Source organism: Aquila chrysaetos, chromosome 7, assembly GCF_900496995.4.
Source record: "Aquila chrysaetos chrysaetos chromosome 7, bAquChr1.4, whole genome shotgun sequence".
Lineage (NCBI taxonomy): Eukaryota > Metazoa > Chordata > Aves > Accipitriformes > Accipitridae > Aquila > Aquila chrysaetos.
This window is the reverse complement of record NC_044010.1, coordinates 2,016,081-2,038,004: the sequence shown is the minus strand read 5'-3', so window position 1 is coordinate 2,038,004 and position 21,924 is coordinate 2,016,081. Positions and strand designations below refer to the sequence as shown.

The following is a 21,924-nucleotide window of genomic DNA, read 5'->3' as shown; positions in this document are numbered from 1 at the left end:
AGTCCACATTGGACTTAAGCAGCAACAAAATAACTCAGAAATGTACACTGAAAATAAGTGTGCTGCAGCCTGACTTTGGCAAGAGTTAGAGCATTCACTTTGCCACTGTTGTCCCAGAAGTTGAGTTGAGTTGTCAGAGGATGGAACACCTCCCCTATGAGAAAAGGCTGAGAGAGTTGGGGTTGTTCAGTCTGGAGAAGAGAAGGCTCCAGGGACACATTTCAGTACTTAAAGGGGGCTTATAAGAAAGACGGGGACAAACTTTTTAGCAGGCTCCGTTGCGATAGGACAAGGGCTAATGGTTTTAAACTAAAAGAGGGTAGATTTAGACTAGATATAAGGAAGAAATTTTTTATGATGAGGGTGGTGAAACAGTGGAACAGGCTGCCCAGAGAGGTGGTAGATGTTCCATCCCTGGAAACATTCAAGATCAGGTTGGACGGGGCTCTGAGCAACCTGATCGAGTTGAAGATGTCCCTGCTCATTGCAGGGGGGGGTTGGACTAGATGATCTTTGGAGGTCCCTTCCAACCCAAACTATTCCATGATAGGTATAGTTGGACAGTTTTTAGAATCTGAAATAAACACCAGGGACCAGCAGAATGCTGCTTTAACAGTTAAGCTTTAAATGTGAGCAGTGTCTGTTAAACATATTTGTTCCCCACTGTACTTTTATTGAAATGGAATGAAGCTGCGTCAGGGGAAGTTCAGACTGGACATTAGGAAAAAGTTCTTCACTAAGAGCATGGTCAGTCACTGGAACAGGCTCCTCAGGGAAGTGGTCACAGCATTAAGCACATCAGAGTTCAAGGAGCGTCTGGACAACACTCTTAGTCATATGGTTTAGTTTTAGGTAGTCCTGAGAGGAGCAGGGAGTTGGACTCGATGATCCTTATGGGTGCCTTCCGTCTCGAAATATTCTACGGTTCTGCTTTGTGACAGAGCAAGTAGGAGCCATCAATACGGCCACGAGGTCCTTTGAGTTTGCAGGGTCTTTCTGCAGAGAAATCTGCAAGGCAAGAAGAATATTCACAACCCCTACTCCCCTCCTGCCCTCGATTTGCCCCCAAATGGGTCACCATTTATTAAAAAGGGGGAAATATCTGTAGCTAAACAAGGCCAACGAAGTGTCAGAGAGTGATCAGCTCCTCTCCAGGTGGGCTGAGAGTTACCTGGGATGCACAGCGTAGGAGCTGCTCACACCAGGCATGGGCTGAACGAAGGTCCCACTCCCGCGGGCTGAGCAGAGGCAGAACGAGTAACGCTGTGAGAAAAGTCTTTGGCCGCAGAAGCGGGAGGAGAGCTGAGATGTCAACGGTGCCAGCCCTCCCTCTTCAGAGAGCCAGCAAGCGAAGGGCTTGCAAGCAGGAGTAAAGTTAAACTTGTTGAGCGGAGGTCTGCCGCATCCTGCGTGGGCAGGGACCGTCTCCTGCTTCTCATCCTTTGTACACACATGCACGCGCATAATTCCATTGCCATCAAGCTGTTTACAAGCAACAATGCTGAATTTCAGTGCACATTCACTATTTCACACATTTTCATCTAGTCTGCTTTTTCTCAAGTGCTTATGCGTCAAATTTTTGAGGGGACAAGAAATGTTGCCTGCATTTTCTGGACATCTTTTTCTTGCCGGTTCTACAAAGTTTCTGTCTTTGTAGCTTCGAGAAGCCACTCCGATTATTTTCTCTTGGCCAGTTTGTGCTTGCAGGAGCAAGAACACTTTTTCTGGTGGCTGCCTCAGGATCCCGGCACAATGCCATAGTCTATGAGATGAGAAATGGTGACCTCATGAATAGGGAGATGGAAAAGAGGGGGCGAGACTGAATTTTTGGTTTTCTACATTTAAATCCCATCAGGCTTTGTGTTTTCATTTCAAATTCTTTCCAAAATACTGTATCTATTTTCCTCCAAGATACTATGACCGAAATGACTTTACGCTTTGCCTCCACTGATTATTTTTCTAAATAGAAAGAAATTATTTGTCTTCAAAAGGATTTAAAACTCATTCAACGAAAAGCACCCAGAAATAAAGAAAAAAAAAAAATGGGAAGATGCGAGTGCTGTAGAAACAGGCAAGTCCCCAAAAAATTAAAGTTCCTTACACGTGGCCAAGTTAAATAAGAACTGGAGAGACACATGGTTCTCCCCCCAGCACCCCTGAACTCTGGGGTGTGGGCTCATGAAATGCCTGGGAGGCAAAGTTGGCCCCCATTGTGTCTTGTTTAATTTGGCTGCTTGAAGTACTCACTTTTTTTTGTAATTTGGCTCTTCCTACAGCTCTCACACCTTCCTTTAATGTAAATGTCCTTTACATTTTCAACGTGCCTTTTCCCCAGCCCTCCATACCATATTATTTGGACAACTGTCTCTTTTTCTCTGTGCACCTACACAAGGCTGCTGGCACAGGGCTGTGTTTATCCGCACACCGAGGGAGAGTAAAACCAAACTGAGGAGCACCGTCGGCACAAGTACTGTCTTTCCAGGGGTGCCCTTTTCAGCTCTGCGTGCTGGTAAGGAGCCGGCAGTTGTGCCCCAGAGATTTCTGCTGGCCAGCAGCAGGAGTGCTCTGGAGCAGCATGCTATGGTCCAGTTTTCCCACCTGTGCAACCCACGGCCTTTGCAGCCTCAGCTGGAAACGTTCACCACCGCCTTGCCGTGGGTCGATGATAAAATACTAAGCCCGGTCCCACTAAGCCTGCATGTCTGGGTGATGTTGCAACAGCGACGCGAGAAATATTGCTCAGACTACCGATGCTTGGTGGTGTCAGTCATCACACAGCATGCTCTTCCTCCCACCTGACCTAAATTTTGAAAGTATAAATCGAGCAACATTACCTTAAATACAGTACCAAACTGGCAAAGATGGGGACTTTGTCATCGCTTCTACCAGTGATTAGTTTTGCAATAAATGGAGCAGAGACTGGTGTAGGGAATGCATGGCCAAGGGCAAGTCTTTTGTTTAGTTTACTGTCTGTAAAATGGGGCTACCCTGCCTTGACCAGCAAGGGAGGTACAGGGATTACACAGTTACTCTCTGCCTTGGCCATGGAAAGCAGAGGATAAATTTTCAAGTACTATCACAAAGAGGAGGTTGTAGGTATTTTTCTGGCTATATAAAGCAGCAAAAGGTCTCTTAAAAATTAATCAACATAAAATAGAACTTAATGGAAAAATCTGAAATTATGTTTTGTTGCTGTATGAAAGTCTTTATTTACACATAAATGCCCAACAAGTTTGCCGAAAAGCAGTCAACTCATTCTCACACTGAAGGAGATTAGTCTTCACTTGCAGCATTAGAAATGTGTTCACCCTAAAGCATGTACCTGCCTGAAGGGGCAAGGCCCGAAGTGGGTGAGAAAAATGCAGAAATGGAAGAAATGCCAGCTGTTGAGACCAGACCAGAAGGTTGTGGGACCGCATCCATCCATGTCACTGCAGAGTCTCTTTCAGGGGCTGCTGGGTCAGGGGACACCGTGCCCATGTCTGGGGACAACATCGAGGACAGAACTTACATTCTTTCTTCTGTACACCACCAAAATAGTCCTAGAAGAGAAGCTCCAGCTGCAACACCTCTTCGGGGATTGAACACCAGCAGCCAATAACATTTTTCTTTCCGTTATTGCTGTGCAAAAAAAAAAAAAAAAAAAAAAAAAAAACAAACCTCGAGAAGGAAATCTGAAAAAGTGCAGTGAGAAGCCGGTGAAACTGAGAAATGGAAATGGATGGCTGGACACTTTGGGATTGTTACAGGCAGCTCTGGTTCAGTGAGATTTGCTGGGCTGCTGCTTTGCTGGTCTGGGAGATACATTAGAAGATGATATTTAGAAATCATAAATAATCTTATTATATTGCAGCTGTTAGCATTCTGGGAAACATGGATAAGTAGTGGAGAACTGAATTAAAGAACGCCCCAGTGGCACAATTGTGGCAACAGCTGAAGGGAGAAAAAAAACATAGATATTATGGATGGATGAACCTAGAGAATTTTTTAGGTTTGGATTCAAGCTCAATTGATTTTGTGAACTCCCTGCTTGCCTTGTAGGGGCAACTCATGGATGCTGTATGTTGCTCCTTCTGTTGTAGAACTGTTGGACTTCTTAGAAATGGAAAATAGCATTAGCACTGGGCATCTAGTCCACAGGCCACCCAGGACTGCTCCTGCAGGACTTTCCCAAGCTTTAGAGCTGTGACTGTTCCAGAGCTAAATTCAGCCTGTCAAGCTACTTTACTTGGTATTCCCCTTGAATTTCCCTTTTCTTGCTGTAACTTCTCTTCACAACTTGTTGTATATGACAAAAAGTAAATCATTGCTGAAACTCAGTGTCAAGGGGTGTCAAACTGCCCTGAACACATTGATTTGTATATGGCTATGGCTGCGTTTCATAGATATTGTTCATTGATGCCAACACAATGAACACTGAATAGTCTACCAGCTTAGGTCTGAAAGAGATGGACATCAGCAGATCCCGTCACATCATCATGGCACGCTCATACACTCACAAGGTGAATATGACCTGGATATGAGAAAGGAGAAGGCAAAGAACTAAGGCCATATGACAGCTAAGCTTTGCTCCCTCTCTCTGCCCCTCTCGCTTTTTACTATTTATAAGCCATAGTTGACAGCTTGAACTATGGTCACGTTAGACAGATGTTTCCAGCCCTACATTTCTCCTCTGCCATTACACAACCTCCGCACCATGTCCTGTGTGGTGGAAAACACAGACCCCAGAATTATTTAGTTTTCCAGTTTGGATTTGTGCGTGAGTAGACCTGAGACAGGAGCCATGGTCTTCATTTATCAACAGAAACCAAGTATGATAAATCAAGAATCACTATTAAACAGGTTTTTAACTCTAGAAGTTCTTTGAATTAGATTGTTTACTTCCCAAATCACAGCAGTGATGGAAAATGCTTCCCAAGTAAGTCTCCTGTTACAGGGACCAACAGCTGAGATAACTCCTAACACTTCATGGTGTTTGTGCCACCCTAAATAAAGAACAAACAATTAGGCATAGCATAAAACCATTTATGTCTGTGTGTAGACAACGTAACCAATTTTATGTGCTTTTAATTGTGAATGTTTAGTGATTAGTTGCCCGATACATTTAGTAGCTATAAACAGTGTATACAATAGTATATACAGTGTAAACAACAAATTTAATACAGCACATTTTATGTTTAAGGAGTGAATAAGTTTCCTTTCAAAGGCTGATTATTTTGTTAATATGTTCTTTATCTTTGTAGTCAGAAGCTAGAACATCATAAGCTCCTTTAGACAAGTTCAAATTCTCCATTCAAGAAGGAGGTCAGTTTATTATTCATTATCCAAAAGTGTCTGAGCTATTCACAGAACATCTTTACAGACTCTATGTTGTCCCTTTTACTATGTGTGCAAGGCCAGTTCTTTCTTATTTTGGATGTGTGCACTTTATTTTTCATTTTTATGTAGGTTTCTTCAGGCTAGCTCAACCTCCTTTTACATAATCTTTTATTCTTTTTACTTTTTTTCCTTCCATTCACCAAATTTTTGTGTTAGTTTCCTCTGGTCTTCTGTAAAACTTGACTTTGTAATGTTCACAGAGTTAGGAGTTGGAGTATTTTATGGGTAATACTACAGCTGTAGGAATTCATGTAAAAAAATGCAAGACTGTATAGAAGTGGAATTGATTTTTATTTAGTTTTCTAAAAAAAAAATTACACTGCCAGTGCGCACATGGCACACACAAGCTCCAAAATATATGTCTCCAAGTATTCTGGGCAGATAACTTGTATGCAATGAGCGATTGCCATCGAACATTCACCTCATCTTCTGGCTTTCTTTTCACTCGTGATAATGCATTGGGTTTTGGACGGGTCTTTTATATGTTTCAGGAGTCACAGATATTGATCTTTCACCTTGGAATCTTGGTTAATCGCCCATTGTAAATCTTGGATGACATTGCTGCGCATTGTTTTCTCCTTCCTCATTTTGGGTAGCTTGCTAGTAAAGCTTGGCTTCTTGTTGGGGTTACAGTAAGAGAAACGGCACGTACAGCGTGCTGACATCTTGCTGCCATTCTCCCATAACTGGATTGCAGGTTTTCTGCCGTTGAGTCATCTGTGCTCTGATTTTGGTGAAAGCAAAACATCCTTCAGCGTTTACCAATTTCACTGCTGTTGATCATGTCCCTGGCTATCAGTACAGGCCGTTCTTTGAATCCTTGCTCTCATGTTCCTCTAGCGTTTTTACACACGCGTCTGCGTTCATACTTTTTTCTAACTAATCTTAATATTTCTGTAGACAGACCTTTGCAGAGCAACGTAATATAAACCATAGAGTACAGCGTGGGCCCTGGTTCGGATGGTTGGCACGCTGTACTTATGTTTATGCTGGGTTAACTGGACTGCAATTTGTTCCAGCTTTACTGGGAGAGGCAGATGCAGGTAATTACAGCACATCTCCAATCACCACATTATCTATTTAATATAACAAACTGACTGCAGTTTTCCTTTACGCCTGTTCCTGGGCCAGCTACACCAGCTTAAAACGCAGCTGTATTAATGTGCGATTACCTGACTGCACGCTAAGGGAAATGTTATAAACCAGCTCAGGCAGGAGAGGGACTCGAAGCCACATCACCCCTCCAGCCACCCCCTGATTCTTACAAAGGAAGCACTGGGAAGGCGGTGGGCGCCGCGGCACGTCCCCGGGGCTGTCATCTGTGTAATCCGGAGGGAAAAGCCATTCCTAGGCGCAGGCACCTTCACTGAGAATGACGACGGGCAGCCGGTCTTTTTGGCCGAAGCAGTGCCACCCTCCCCATCACCCCAAGAGAAGGGCTGATGCTCTCTGCTCACAGCCCCCCTCGGGCCAACTCTGCGTCTCTGCCGTACGGCTGCATCCAGTCACCTGGAAAATAGTGCCCCGAGGTGCGTACGGTGCTGGATGCTCCAGGGGAGACTTGGCCTAGCAGAGCCTAGGACCGCTTCCGAAAGCATCCGAGAGGAGCCCACAGAAGTCACCCTATCTCAGCAGAGAAGGGCATTATCCAGCTGAATGTCAGAGCTTCCAAAATGCTCAACAAATTTAGAACATTACTGGAATAAGAACAGCATCTGTAGGAACTTCAACCGGTGTAAAATTATACAGGCTCCTAATCCTTCTCTCCCACAGCATGCGATGAGTTCCACATTGAGTCAGAAAAACAGACGAGCTCCGTGCTCCGGAGATAGACTGTTGCACAATTAACCCTACCCTGGAGGTTTATTGCTTCTCCCCGAATCTGCCGGTGCCGACCACCATCCAGCAGAGAAGCCATGCTCATCATTGGGCTGTCGCAACACATGAAATGCTCTTTTCCAGTCTAGTCCTCCGTTCAGGCAGGCTAAAATTATTGGGGACTTTTATTGTAAAAAGGAGCTAATATTTAAAGAGGTGTGCTCCATACACCGCTCCTGCCATTTGTCGTCATGGTACTCTTCTGGGGTGATAAGCAACAGTTACCGAGAGAAAAACAACCCTTGAAAAGAGTTCCAGGGCTTTTAACTGTATTCTATACAGTTTCCTAGATAGTAATTACAGACAAATGAGAAGGAGCAGTCAGAAAACGGAGCGAGCCGCTTTTCCAGCAGAATTTTTGTGGGTCGGCAAGAGGCTACACAAACCCCTCCCAGCCGACCAAGAGACAAGATCACAGAAACGGTCCCATCGGTGGACTCCAAAGGCTGGGTTACAGACCTGGCCAAAACGCCCGCTCCTGCAGGCTGCTTCTCTAAAGAAGAAAAAGTGCTGAAGGAGTCAGACATTCCTTGGACGGGAACTGGCTTATTTATAGCAAATTATCCCTCGGCCACACCAGCACCCTCCTCACAAAGTTCTGTCACTGCTTTTAGAGCTGCATTTCTAGTGCATCCATAGCATGTAATTGAGATGTTCAGGCGTTCCTCAGCCCAGTCCTTGGGTGCACTTTCATGTTGTTGTTTTGTTTAGAATGATGCCCAACAAGCAACATCCATCAAAACTCATCTGATAGTGCTAGTCTAACATGGGATGTGTGCTCCGGGTCAATGCGCCTAGCCGTGGTGGGGAAAAAAAAATCTGAAAACTTTTTTTTTTTTTAACGGCAAATGACTGTCAACCCTCACCTACATCAGTAAAGCTTCACCCAGCATGCAATAAATCAGCCACACTAGCAGATCATCTGCTGTAATTTTTGCTGTAGTATATTTAACATAATGTCACAGGCTGTGTACCTTAATTTGTATTTATGTTTCCGCCCCAGGTATTTTGCTACACTATGTCGCACTGGAGTGCAACGTCCTGGTATTGCTGAGCTGCACTGACTGTGGTCACGGTAATATTTATGTCCTATGCCTGTCAGTGTGTTAAGGAATGAAGCTAAATAAACTTTGCAAAGCTGACAAACCTGCTCTGATTATTTTCACCCCTTCCCTTCCATTTGTGTAACAAGTTGCCAGGTTTGCATTTGGAAGAGCTTATGCTGCAAGATGAAGGATCTCCTATCATCAAGACTTCCACTACCCTTTCTGGCATTTGGATCAGGCTTTTAAAAAAAGGTACTTCCTCAAAGAGGTATGTGATGTTTCACCTTTTAAATTTGCAGCATCTAACTGGGAGGTAACAGAGCCTTCTCTGCTCCTGGACTGGAAGCCAGAAGGCTGCACGGGCTAAGAGCAAATGGGTCAGCCCAGCAGTGATGGAGTAAAGACCCCCTGGCTTCTGCAGCTCTTAGTAGATCCTCTGGTGTCTAATAACATGCATATGCCAGATGAAATTTGGTGGAGGGAGCTTGCATGCAGGATACCTGTTCCTTGCTTCGCTTCTTTGAATGAGGAGATGTCACGCGGTAGCCTTCCCTGCACAGGGAAAATGAAGGGCCCCGTCCTCCTCCCTTCTATCTTCTAAAGAAACACATGAGAACTTACATCTTTGCGACTGTGACCACACTATCAAAGTGAGAACTTACATCTTTGCGACTGTGACCACACTATCAAAGTCGCTTAAAGTTGGCCGAGGGGTTCGAATGTTCGTGGGGAAGTGGGGAAGGAAGGAAGGGGAGAGGAACCGCACAACTGCCGCCTCTGCCCCCCACGCACACATGCTTTGCAAATGAGCAATCAAAGGGCTCCTGGATGAGAGCGTGACCATGCCAGGAGGGCTCTCAAGGTTAGGGCAGTCACCCATGGAAAGGGAGACTTCCCGGGGTGGCTGCTGTGTGTACTGGCAACCCGGGCCACCCACCAGGCGAGCTGGTCCCAGGTGGATCTCCCAGACTGGCCCTGGTGCATCTCTCCCATTGCCCATTGCCATCACCTCTTCTCTGGGAAGCCTCAGCAGAAAGTGGCAAATGGCTCGGAGCCTTGTGTCCCTACAGGGGTGGCAGGGGGAGAAGAGCCACTGCGGTACGCAAGATACCTCTGTCGTACCCGGGTCCACTTCAAATTCAAGGCTCACCTCGTGTTTCTGGGGGGGTGTCAAGGCCTTAAGCAGGTTGTGGGCTCAGGGGAGCGTCATCCTGGAAGGATTTCACCCGTGCACCTAACTGAACACTAAAGTAAATCATTTTAACGTGCTTTAGCCTGTTATTTTTGATACTGCCCTCCAAACACTGCTCTACTTTTGCTTTGCACAGTGACAACCTAGGAAAAAGTTTACTATTTTTTTCCCATTTCACTGCTAGTTTGGTTTTAATCCTCATAGACTGTCAGTGTGACTTCCACACCAGTCATATTTGTGTACTTACAACTTTACATCTTGGGACGGGGAAGCCTCTCGCAGGTTTTTTCCTGTTGTTTTTCAGTCTTGATGCTGAATATTCTGATCCTGAATCAACAAAACACTTAAACATATGCTAAGATGAAGGAATAACTATCTAGCTAACTAAGCTCTCTCATTTTATATATGTGCCACAAAAGAGCTAAATAAATAGGTCTATAAATAAGGTCAATAAATGCTCACCCTAAGGTCAATAAGTTTCATACTGAAGGCAATTGGATGGAGTAACGTTATCTCAGTATGCTGAAGAGCTTGGTTGGATCAGGGACAGGGTGCTCAATGCCTTGAAGGATGACATTGCTGAAGAGTCTGGGTGACAATTTCAAAGCTCTTCCCCATGGATTCCTACTAAAATGCATGGAAACTGGGATTCCATTTCTTCACACTAATATTGAAGGTTGTGCCCTACATCTGTCTTTTGCTTTCTTCAAAATTAGAAACGTGTATTTTGATACTGAAAATGATTTTGATTTTGTTGAATCACATTCTCTTAGCGGAAATACAGACTCACTCACAAAGAATGAAATGGAATAAATAAGAAAGAGCAATCTAATGCAAATAGCCAGCAGAAGGAATAAGTGGTTCACACAACATACCGTTAATCTGTAGAAATCACTGCCATAGGATGGAGTCAAACCCAAAAGCACGGCAAACCTCAAAGCACAGACTGAAGAGTATTTCTGAAAGATTCTGAAAGGACTTTAGAAAGGCTATAAAACTCCCTGTTTCAAGATTAAACCACGAATTCATTATTAGGGGTAAACAGAAGATAATAAGGGGAAGGACAGATTCTCTCCCATCCCTAGTTCCTCCAACCCTTTTCAGCAGCATCCATGGCTAGACACAGTAAAAGGCGGAATACAGTCAGACAGACTAGGCACAGAACTGGGAATGGTATTGGGCTATTTATCTTCCCCTGTAAAAATAAGAATGAAGAAATGCTTGCAGAATTTATCTTTCAAGGTCTTTCTACCTTCCTGGCACTTTTTCAACTCAGAAAAAAAAGTTTATTGACACAAGGAAAGCTGTAAACTCTGCAGCCATATCTTACAGTCAGGTTTGCGGGGGTCTTCAGCTTTCCCACTGCTTTCAGTGTTAATGTCTCAATCTCATATTAGAAATGTAGTACAAATGAAAAATTGGCACATACCCCAAAATGAGATTTAAAAATAAGAAACAAATCATACTGTTATTTATAAGTATTATTTTCTATACTGACTGTGAAAAAATATTCTGAGGAGCTTTTTATTAGACTTCAACAATCAAAATAGCAACTCTAGCTGCCTGTAAGGCACACTTCCTGTGAAAGCAAGCACCTTACAGATCCCAAGCAGTCAATTTTTAAAATTTTTTGAGATGGCAGAATTTTTATTTTTATTGTAATATTGCCTGGACTTCCCAATTTAGCACCGTGTCTTCCTTTCCCCTCTTATGCAAACACGCGCGACAGTATTTTGAATATGTCTGTCTCTGGAAGACCACTGAGGAAGCCTCACAGACAGAGAAAAACACAGAGGGAACAATTGCAAAGATTTATTTAGCGCATTCTGTGCTTGGCACTTAGAAACAGAGTTCCGTGCATAGGGCAAATCTTTATACACCTTTTTCTTCATACATATTTTACATACCATTTTTATTGCCCTCTTTTATATTCATAATATTGAATCCCCCACTAGGCATATAAATACATTTATCTACAACACCTCACAACAAATCTCAATAATATCTGTATTCTGTTACTTGGTATTTGCATTTTCACACAACTTAAATGCATAGCTTGCACCAAGCTACAATTGTTTTCTTATTTTTAAAGGATTTGAAGGAAAAAAAAAAAGAGAGAAGAAAAAAAAACAGAAAAGAAACATGTCAAAAGGCAACGATCTATTTGGTTAAACAGAGATCATGTGGCAGGCGGGAGGTTGGCGAATACTCGACCTCACTGTTACTGAAATGCTAATGGTTTTCTACGGCAACTCTTGCATGCAAGGTGAGGGAGGCCGGCTGCACTTCTGCAGAGCAGAGCTCTCCTTTCTCATTGCTCTTCCCCGTGAGCTCAGTCTGGACAGTTTTCTCCCATTGGGTTGAGTGCTATGGGACACGTTCCCCACCAAGGTTGTCATCCGTTTGGTTTGGGCGCGTCACTTCGGGTCACGTCAACAGGAGCTGAGCCCCCCTCTCCCCCGTGCAGCTTTCCAAAGATCAGTCCCTGCTTATGTCTGAGGCTCACTTGTGGGTTAAAACTTTTCTCTCTCTCTCTCCCATCTCCGTCTGCAGGCTGGGTGCTGGTAAGCTCAACCCTTGCAAAGAAAGCGCCGGTCGGGCAGAGAATCCCATCTCCTCCTCCTTTGGGAGGAGAAGTTCCAGCCCAGCAGCACCACTCCCGTGCTACAGTGGGAGAAGGACCCACGGGCCACTGTTGGCTTCAGAAATGGGCTGAGCCGCTCCAGCAGTGAGGAACGGTTTGGGAAGGGAGAGGTCTTTAAAGCTATGGGCAGCGCAGCTTCCGAGGACGAAGCCTTGGGAGACTGCCTTTCTTCGACACCTGGAGGAGACAGCACAGGGGCACGGCTCCCTCCATGCCGAGAGCTCACACTAGCTGAGAGTTAATGCATAAACGGTATATTCGGCTGCTTCTCTCCAGCTTCCCGTTAAAGTCGTGCCCTTCTCTCTGCAATGTCCAGAAAGAGCAGACGCTCCGTACCGGGTCTGGAGGCCCTGGGCTACAACAAGCTGTGATGGCTGTCAGTCGAGGCTTTCCACAAGGTTCTGTGGCGCATACCTAGATGGCTTGTGTTCTTATTTATCATTACAATACTAGTTCCACTATAAGTTTGAAGGCAAAAAGGTACTGGGATGGGTTTACCCCTGGAAACGACGAAGGTCCGGCTGCCTTCGATGCCAAGGAGAGGCCCGGCTTGTTAGACCATGTGCACAGACATCTGTGAGGAGGAGCCCTGAACCGCACCATACTGTCTGTTGTCACAGGCGTTGGCCGTCTGCTGGTTGCTGGAGGGAGGGCTGATCATGTGCATCCCGTGATCCATCCCCGTGGAAAGGTATTGCCTCTCTCCGAAGGCCCCGCTGGACGGGGAAGAGCAGAGTAAAGTGCTTTGGGAGGTGGTGAGTTTCTCCGGGCTCGCCGCCAGCCTGGGGGAAGCAGGGAAATTGTATCCATAGAGGTTGTAGGGATTGTGCAGGGAGAAGGCGTTGTAGGAGCTCTGTTGCATGTGGCCGCCACCGAACATGTGTGAAGAGGAGGAGGTGGAGGCAGGGTTGCCTGCTTGCATGACATACTGAAACTGGGAGCTGGGGAAGGATCCCAGCTGGCTGCTGTACGCCTCCATCTTGCTGTTGCTGGGCAGGGAGGAAGGAGTCGGCATTCCTGAGATCAAGGATGGAGTCCTCTGAGGCATGAAGGTTTCGGAGGGCTGCGAGGCAGAAGCGGTGCTGCTCTGCAGCCGGTTGTAGCCACCGTCGCTCAGCCCCGGGTAGCTCTGCAAGGCGGCCATGTTGCTTCTGGCGCATGGGGGGTAATCAGACAGGTTGAGGTTGCAAAGCTGACTCTCCCGGCAGCCGACGTTGAAAGTGTTGGGGGCCAGATGAAAGGCTGGAGGGGAGCAGGATGGAGAGAGAAGGTGAGAGGAAGCAGAGGGAGATGGGGTCCCTGTGCTGGAGGTGGTCGGGGAGGTGCCTGTGCTGCCTCCTGCAAAACAAAACACATGGGAGGATGTTCAGAGCCCGGGATCACATCTGCAAAACGAGACAGTCTCATTAAAAAACAGCTTAGTTTAATAAAGAAACAAGGGTGGTAAAATGGCCGCTGGAAAATTCAGCCTTTCTTGGCAAGGGCCCTCACTTTATTAATAGCATCCCTTGGTCTTTCCTGCTGCTTTTTTGTTATGACTTTGTTTTTCAACAGAGGTTTTCTTCCCTTTTAAAATAGGAGAGGGAAGCAAGCCTGCCACAGAACAATCCAAGGTAGCAGGAAAAGCTGCGAGGAAGCACCACTCCATCAGTCAAGAGATCTGCCATTTCCAGGCGTCTTTATCTAGTCCTTTTTTGGTGGGGGGGGAAGTCTTTTCTCCTCTCTCCTGGTCTGCAGGAAGACCACCAGTCAGTGAGCGGTATGGCCGCGCTGCAAACATGCTTTATCATCCGCTCAGGGGGCTTGCGGTGGGAAGTAGCTGAAAGCATGTTGGATTTCTGCACCACTCAACGTTTTTTTCAGATGGCTCATGGTGCAGCGGTACTGCTTTAAGCCAGAAGTAACACTAAAATGAAGGGACAGAGTTTCAAGCTATAGCCTGTTCCACAGAGCGGAGAAAGGGGATGTCGCAGGATTTTCAATCATGTGCTTTAACTTTAAAAGCGTTTCCATATGTTGTATCACTGGTGTTAACAAAATATTGATATATATGCATGTCGGTAGTATCAATGTATTATACAGTATTTATACTATGAATGATAGAATTTATTATTTTGCACAGCAGGGATGCTCACATGTTCTGACCTGGGAAAACAATACTGCGTAATACTACCAAGAACAGTAACAAACTGAAAGTAAGTGATATGAAGAAGCTGATGGCACAATTTTGAACTTGAGAAGAGATTATTTATAGGCAAGATTCTGAGTTAGAGGAAGCTTCCTTGGTCAACCAGGAAAATCAGTTCTGTGCTCAAGGGAATGCAATTTTCTGGTGTGAAACTTTTTTTTTTTTTTTTAGTTTGAATGATTCTTTTTCTATGAGATTCCTTTTCTGCATTAGGGCAACTAACACTGAAGACTCTCCTAAAAGGAGCAAAGAGGTGCTGGTGAAGAGATTTGACCAGGGGAGAAGTAGAACCAGAGGAACTAGGAAGACAACTGGTGAGGCAGCATTTTGGACAAGCTAGAATATGATGGGTGAGAGGCAAAGGGACTGGAAAAGAGAGCATTGGAACGGGCAGCTGAAATTTAACCAAGGCAGAGATTGCACACTGAAGACCAAACGTATGGGACAGCTTTCTCTTGTGTCACCTTGTGGAAGAAAAACAGCAGGATTTTGAGACCAGTATAGGTCTGCTGCAAAATGGGGGAGGAACTGAATGCAGTGCTGCTTGATGAAAAGAGAACAGGTGATGCTAATGGTTAAGAGATGCGTTAGAAAGACAGGTTCCGTGTCAGTATATGATGGTGAGAATGTAAGTGAGATTACATCTGACTCTTTCTAACACATCTGAGATGAAACAGAATGGGGCATTAGAGTCAAAATGTAACTTTGAGACATTAATAATATTTGGGATTTTTAAATTTTAAAATTTTTTGAAACAAGAGCCAGAAAAAAGAAGAAAAACAGCCTTGGGTAAGCATAGCCTGGAGTGGCTGTCGTTGACCCAGGCAGCATCAAGAAAATGCAGGTTTCTGTGTTGCTAAGTCAAAGCAGTCATTCCCATTACCAGCCATGGGGAGGAATGCTTATTGCTAAGCCACTGACTCCTTTTGTCATTCATTCAGAAGCATAAAAGAGAAGCATTGCGTCAAATCTCCATTAAAATTAACAAGAACATTTGAAGTTTCAAATGGCATCATGGACTCTCTATATTCCCTTCCTGACAACACTGAAATGCTCAAACTTGCTAGTGCGTTTTAGCTCCAGACTTCAAAGACTTTTTGTGTGAATTTCTAATTTAGCATTTGTTTTAAAAGGTACACTTCCCTGGTTCATTTAAAGCCTCTGACAGTCAGTATCCGGCTAATTTTGTTGTGGTAAGTTAAGACGGTACCTCCTCCAGCCTTTCTCTCTGTCTCTGTTACAGGTTGCCAATCCTGCAGCAGGGTCAGCAGAAGGGAACGTCTGCCTCTACACAAGCAGTTTCATTGCAAAGTCTATTTTAGTTGAGGTCGCCAATACAGGTGAGGTTGAACCCAGGTACACAACTACAGACACACATTTTCCTGTTAGCCCTGCACTAAAGAGGGTAACCTCCGACAGAGAGGACAGGCAGACAGCTGAGTTCATATATCATCACTTAGCTATCAAAGCCCAAAATACAGAGGTCACATAATCACAAAACAAATACAGCACGAAGTGAGATGTATTTAACCCACAGTAATCCCGCACTTGATTCTTTACACCACATATTTCATGAACAAACTTCAGTCGGTGACTTACTTGCTGACAGTGTCTGGAGAATAAGTAAAAATACGTACGTATAGATGTATGAGCATTTAATGATCTGTTTGAAATAAAATACGTAGAATAAATGATTATCTGCAATGTCTTCATTTCAGTCTTCCTTTACCCATAGTTAACCTTTAAAAACTATGCAGGAGAAGAGCACACACACCAGTTACCTCGAGCATTAGGCTTTAAACGTCTGCTAAGGAGTTATGATTGAGTCGTACCCATAACCTGAGGCTCTGGCTCCACAGAGTAAGAGTAAGTGGAGATCTCTGATTAGCAATTGTGAGGGTTGCTTAATGGTTCCAAAGCTGAGAATTGCACATTTCAGGTTATCCCCAAAGAGTGACTGAAGTGATTCTGCTCTGAATTATCCCTATTTGCGGGCCAACAGAAAAACCCTGAAATGACAACACAGCAATTAAGAAACAAAGTAAAAAAGATTTTCTTCTTTTTCTCCGTAACTTTAAAATGATGACGAGGTGAGAGATCTATCAACAGGAGCAAACGCCAAACCTGACGACTCTCTTTCAAGAATGCTTTGCTGCCGATGCCAACCACAAGCACAGGACACGCCACGCTTCTGCTGCAATAGAGCATAACGCAGAAGCCTGAAGTTCCTGATCATTGGCAGAATAATCTTTACACCTTTAAGTGGAATGGGAAAAAATACAAAGCAAGGCTCATCTCGGCTCATTCAGGCAAACAGCTCCACTCTGCTCTGAACGATTTTTCTTATCCATCTTTGCTGGCAGCACTAAGTATGGGCCAAATGCAACCTGGACTTTTGTGAAGTTATAACTTGGACTGTAGTTGTTACAAAGTCAGCCAAATACCCCTAGAGATGGCAGCAAGCCCAGCAAGTATATCCACACCATACTACAGTCTCAGATATGCAGATGTGTATGTCGTTTTAATGGAAGGCATGGATACAAACCAATCTAGTTAAACTGATACACAGGGCTATGTTTAGGTCTGGTTTAAGTCAACTGAAACCACATTTAAGCAAGAACAAAGTGAATCCCTCAATAATTCTCTTTTCCTTTTCTCTACCCACTGTTGCCCCCGGAAATAGCTGCCAACACCAACAGCATTTACCAGTAATGTCACAGTATGTCTCACCTCCACACTTATCACGATTCCCAAGTGATTAGTTACTATTGTGTCCGGTCTCCAGAAGACTGTTTCTGGCCCTGCATACATCAGCCCCACATATGTGCAGTTTACAAGTCACATTTGTATAAAATACAAGGTTCATAACTTCAAAGGCCTCTCCTTTGTATCTGAGGGAGGTGGGAAAAAGAAGAATGAAATCATGGTGGAAGACAGGGAAACCCTGTGGAGAGGGTGGGATGTAAAGGCAAATCTTCTTCCTCATGCCAGTGTTTCCTCTTGTGACACCATATAGAAATGCTGGCTGTGCGCCAATGTCAAATACCTGCCCACAAGGATTAGGGAAGAAACTACAGCTTCTCGTCTGGGTACAAATAAGAACTGCCATTAAAATTTCATTTCAAGTAGCTTATGACCAGTCTTTCCTTCCTGCCACCCGTGTCCTTCTAAGCCTTGGTAACCGTGCTGTCTCTCTATATGTTCCCAATAAACCCTTGCTTTTGCTTTTACCTAGACTGAGTTTGTGTTAACGACAATTTCAGAATAAACTGCAAGCCCAAACATACCCAGTCCACGGGTATGATGTGCCTTAAAATGAGGGGCTGAACTATTCTTGCATGCCAGGGGATCTGAAAGGCAACAGGGACCAGTTCCACACAGGGCAGGTCACGTAGAGGACTTCTAACGCTGCAGTGTAGATGGAAAACACATCTGCCAGCAGCCAGCATTAGCCAAGGGAGCTTTCTGGCAACAGGAAGATAGCGGGGAGAGCATCAGTGCCAAGGGAGTCTGAAGCAATTGTGCATGGAAAATTTTCTGGGATCTCTCTTACAAATGACACCACACTAGTGAGTTGACCCACAACTTATCCCAACCTCCTTTATCTGAAAGGTGCACATAAATCATACTTTGGAATCCGCTCCAGTGTATTTTCATTGCTAATGTTTCCAGGCATTGGTTGCTACCATCACCTGCAGTGCCTCTGTACAAACTTCTCAGTCCTTGAAGTCCTTGCTTAGTGCAGAGGAGGAGAGCAAGCGCAAGCTGAAGCTGCAGTCGGCGCAAGATATCTGAACATGAGTGCCATGCCCTGTGCAACAGCAGAGTCTCATCTGACAGGCAAGAGCTTTAGACTAGTTTGGGCAACTTGATCGCTGCCATTATCTGACTACATCAGCAGCCTGCAGCCGATGGTCACGCTCAGACAGCGATAACCTGGCATTCACTGTCTCGTTAAGAGCAGATGTGGCTGAGGGTCCTCAGAGCTTACGCCTTGACTTTCTAACAAGGATGTGAACCGGGAGGTGATTTGTCTTAAGATTTTACATTTTGATGTGTCAGTCAGCACAAAGTTATTATTCTTTGAGTGCAAACGCTTCCTAAACAGCTCAGCCCACTTCCACCTACAAGCTAGTTTAGCTTATTATGGCCACAGATATGAGCTGCAGGTTCAGCATGGCCAGCCTACGGCCCGGAGGCCGTACTCAACCCAACGGGACAGCGTCTGGCCCACAGCCTCAGCCCAGCCATCTCCTCCCACCTTCAGGTGTGAGCAGGACCTAGCCCAAAGGCCAGATGCTTGGGAGCGATAGGTGCACGGCCTCGCCGATCGGTCTCCTGGAGGAGCCGCAGCCCCTCTTCTGACACGTGCCCAACATATTGGCATCTCCACCACGCAATAGGCATGTGTCCGAGCACCTGAGGGTGCGGGAAAGAGGGGCTGTGGCCACTAGTCATTCGTCTGGCTCATGGCTCTCCTCCTGGCACTTAACTTGAGCGAATAAGCCCTCCTGAGAGGCAGTTTATATGCACTTGGGCACAGAGCCATGCTAATGCAGCTCTCCAGCTTTCCAAATGGAGCTGGCCGGGAGCTGGCATGTGTCTGGCCAGCGTGGAGCGCAGACAGAGGAGCCTGTCCATGCAGACGTACTCTAAGTCACTCCTGAAAGGTCTGATTTTTGTGAAGACTCTACGGACATGTACACACGTATGTAAAGGGACTTTCTAAAGCGTGGGAGAGACCAGCTCTTCACAGTTTTTTGCAATGTTCTACCCCTGGACACAATAGTAAATAAATGTGATGGCATGCACACGGGAAAACAAATTTGAACAAAAAGGTAAAATCCCATTCCTGTTCTGTGCACTCATACATCCATGCACCCTAAGTATGGCTTACGAAACCTACTCACTGTCTTCCAAGTTACTGCACCTTTGGTCTCAGAACAAAAATTAAGTACTTGCCCAAAGATGGAAATCTGAGACAGTAATGAGGGAGGGTTTGTGCAGATTGCCAGGTGATCTGACTGATAGATTATGAGGCCAGAGGGTACCACTGTAATCATCTGATCTCACGTCCTTTAAGGGCCAGGCCTAGCACAAACCCGGATTCATTTCTGCTTCGAGCAGCACATGCCTCGGTCCTGCTTGACGCCTGCTTGCATCTCCAGGCATCTAAATGCCACAAAAATCAGGTGTTACTCCTGCTCTCACATATCATGACAACATTTGCCTTGCAAGTATAACTGACAGCCCAAGGTCTCTCTTACTGTTACTAGCTTTCCAAAACTCAAGCCTAAAACCTTCAGGACTGAAAGATTCTTCATCACATCTTTCCTGCACCATCCCTACCCCTCTGAGTTCCCTCTTCACCACCCTGGGAAACTAAACAGCTTTGATGCCTCTTCCTCATCCTCTCACCAAGCAAGGGCAGGGCCACCTGGTCGGTGACATGCTGGACTCTCTCTTCATTCTTTCCCCATTTCTAGGAATGAAAACTCCATTTTTGTCTTCACCGAATGTAGCTGCCTGTTCTCTCTCTAGAGTCCTTGGCCAATTATCAAATTACGACTCCGCTGGTAAAATCTTTAAAAGGCCCAAATGAGACCCGAAATCTACTGCATGCCAAGTTGCTGGGTTGGTGGAGGAAACATAAAGAGTGCTTTGTAGTTCTTTGAGATACAGCTCACACAGCTCAAAAAAGATGGTTACAGCAATAGATTTAAGGAGGAAAGTATGTACTGTATGGCACAAAAGTGAGGAATGAAAGGAAATTTTATTTAAGGTTGGTAAATTATAGAGAAGGACCTTTTTTATAAGTTTGCCTCAAATTACGAGAATCACTGGAATTAAGGGTAAATCTAGAACAACTCAGAATAACACTTTACTTCCCTTTGGCTTTTACAGATTTCTGCAACACAAACTGAGCAGTCAGAAAGTTAGAGATAAAACTTGCTTCAGCCATCCTCCAAGATAAAATATTTTCAAGATCTAATGGTAAAAAACAAGCCTTTTTTCTAATGTGGACAAAAAGTACAATTCAGGATGTCTGATTTCCATTCCCATCTATATCCAGAGCGCCAAGAGAGCTTTCCCAAAAGTGAGAGACAACATCCCCTTCCCAGTCCCCCCAGACTGTCTTTAATACAAGGGTGTCTGCTCCTTATACAAGCACACGGTATTCTTGGGCCAGCTCCATGCTGTCTCAGGAGAAGGCCTGTTGGACGTGACTTTCCGTCTTGTGTGCAGACAGTTGTAACGCGGCGTACACAACACTTTCGTAAGCTGTACATCAGCTCCTACAGAAATGTCTCCTGTTTCCCTTCTTCAAGTACAGACAGATCAAATCAGCGCAGGCTTGGAGGATGAGGAGCACCCCGCTTTAGTGGAGAAAATTGCTCATCACATTTACAACCATCAGCTGGACGCAGACATTGAAAAGGGGGTCATGTTACAAAAGCTACCCCAGGAGATGACACTGAATGAACACAGGATGTAGAAAAGGACTCCCTGTGGCACAAATCCTTCAGAAAGTTACAACAGAAGCTGCTGCAACTTTGCAGCTGAGATTAACTGAAATTGTGGCCATTTCTTTGGTGGTGACAGAAGTAAACTGAATTGCAAACCTCTCCTGCCAATCTTGATGGAGTCTGCTTTGGGCCAACACAGGCCCTGGAAGCTCCAGCACATTAAACGATAAAAAAATATGATAAACAACTATAAAACCCCAGAGGCACTGTGGTTCAAAATTTCTGAACTGAGGAAAAATGTTGTAGTATTGTGGCAAGCTCAAAGCACATGCCACTTTCTACTCATAACAAAATAATGTGCCGCTCTGAGGAAATTGTGCAAATCTTCAAAGTATCATTGTCCCCCTCCAGTTACTCATGTGAAATCTGATCACCACCCATGAGATAATAGAGATTTAGGCTTCAGTAATTAGACTTTGGGGTAAACACCTCCCTGGAGTAACAGAGTGCTTCGGGCTCCTTTCGGGTCATCAGGGAGCGGCACAGACTTTGACTCTCAGCCCTTCGTGTCACATCTGGGAGGGTATTCTAACTTTTCACTGTGAAAGATGAGAACTTGAAGCACCAGAAATGCCCCTTCCCTAAAGAAAAACTATCTGCAGCTCAACCGAGAAGAAGCTGGAACAGTTTGTTCCCTGTTGCTTCGTTTAAATGAGGCAATCTACGAGCCATTTAAAGTATGCAGCAGAAACCAGCGCTTGATCCCAATAACTCTGGCAACAACTGCTCTGTTTCCAATCTCCTCGTCAAGGTCAAAAGAATCAAGAAGATAATTGAGACCAAACCCAGATATCTGACCTCTGCCAATAGCCTAGACCGTTCACAATTGATTTTGAAAGGGAAGCAGCATCCAGATTATCCTGGTGGCATTGCTGAGAGAACCGATGGCTGCCGTCGGGAGGCAAGTGGCCAAGCAGATGTATTTGTAGGTTGTTCAGCCTCCTTTGACATCAGCAGCTCCGCTCTTCAGCAGACGCTATTTTGGGGATCTGGGATCTCAGATAAAGCCAAAAGGATCTTAACAGTTATTTGCTTCTTTCTGCCTCTAGGTGCCTGTGATGCCTTCAGAT

The 21,924-nt window shown here is 45.0% G+C and overlaps 1 protein-coding gene across 1 annotated transcript in view; it reads right to left on the bottom strand.

Annotated features, from left to right (window-relative positions):
• Nucleotides 1-11,292: 11,292 nt before the first annotated feature.
• Nucleotides 11,293-21,924, bottom strand: part of TBX15 (T-box transcription factor 15) — a 99,567-nt gene continuing 88,935 nt past the window's right edge. The window contains exon 8 of the mRNA XM_030020884.2: nucleotides 11,293-13,477. Coding sequence (XP_029876744.1) covers nucleotides 12,693-13,477 — 785 coding nt within the window. The 3' untranslated portion in view covers nucleotides 11,293-12,692. The remainder of the gene's footprint in view (nucleotides 13,478-21,924) is intronic.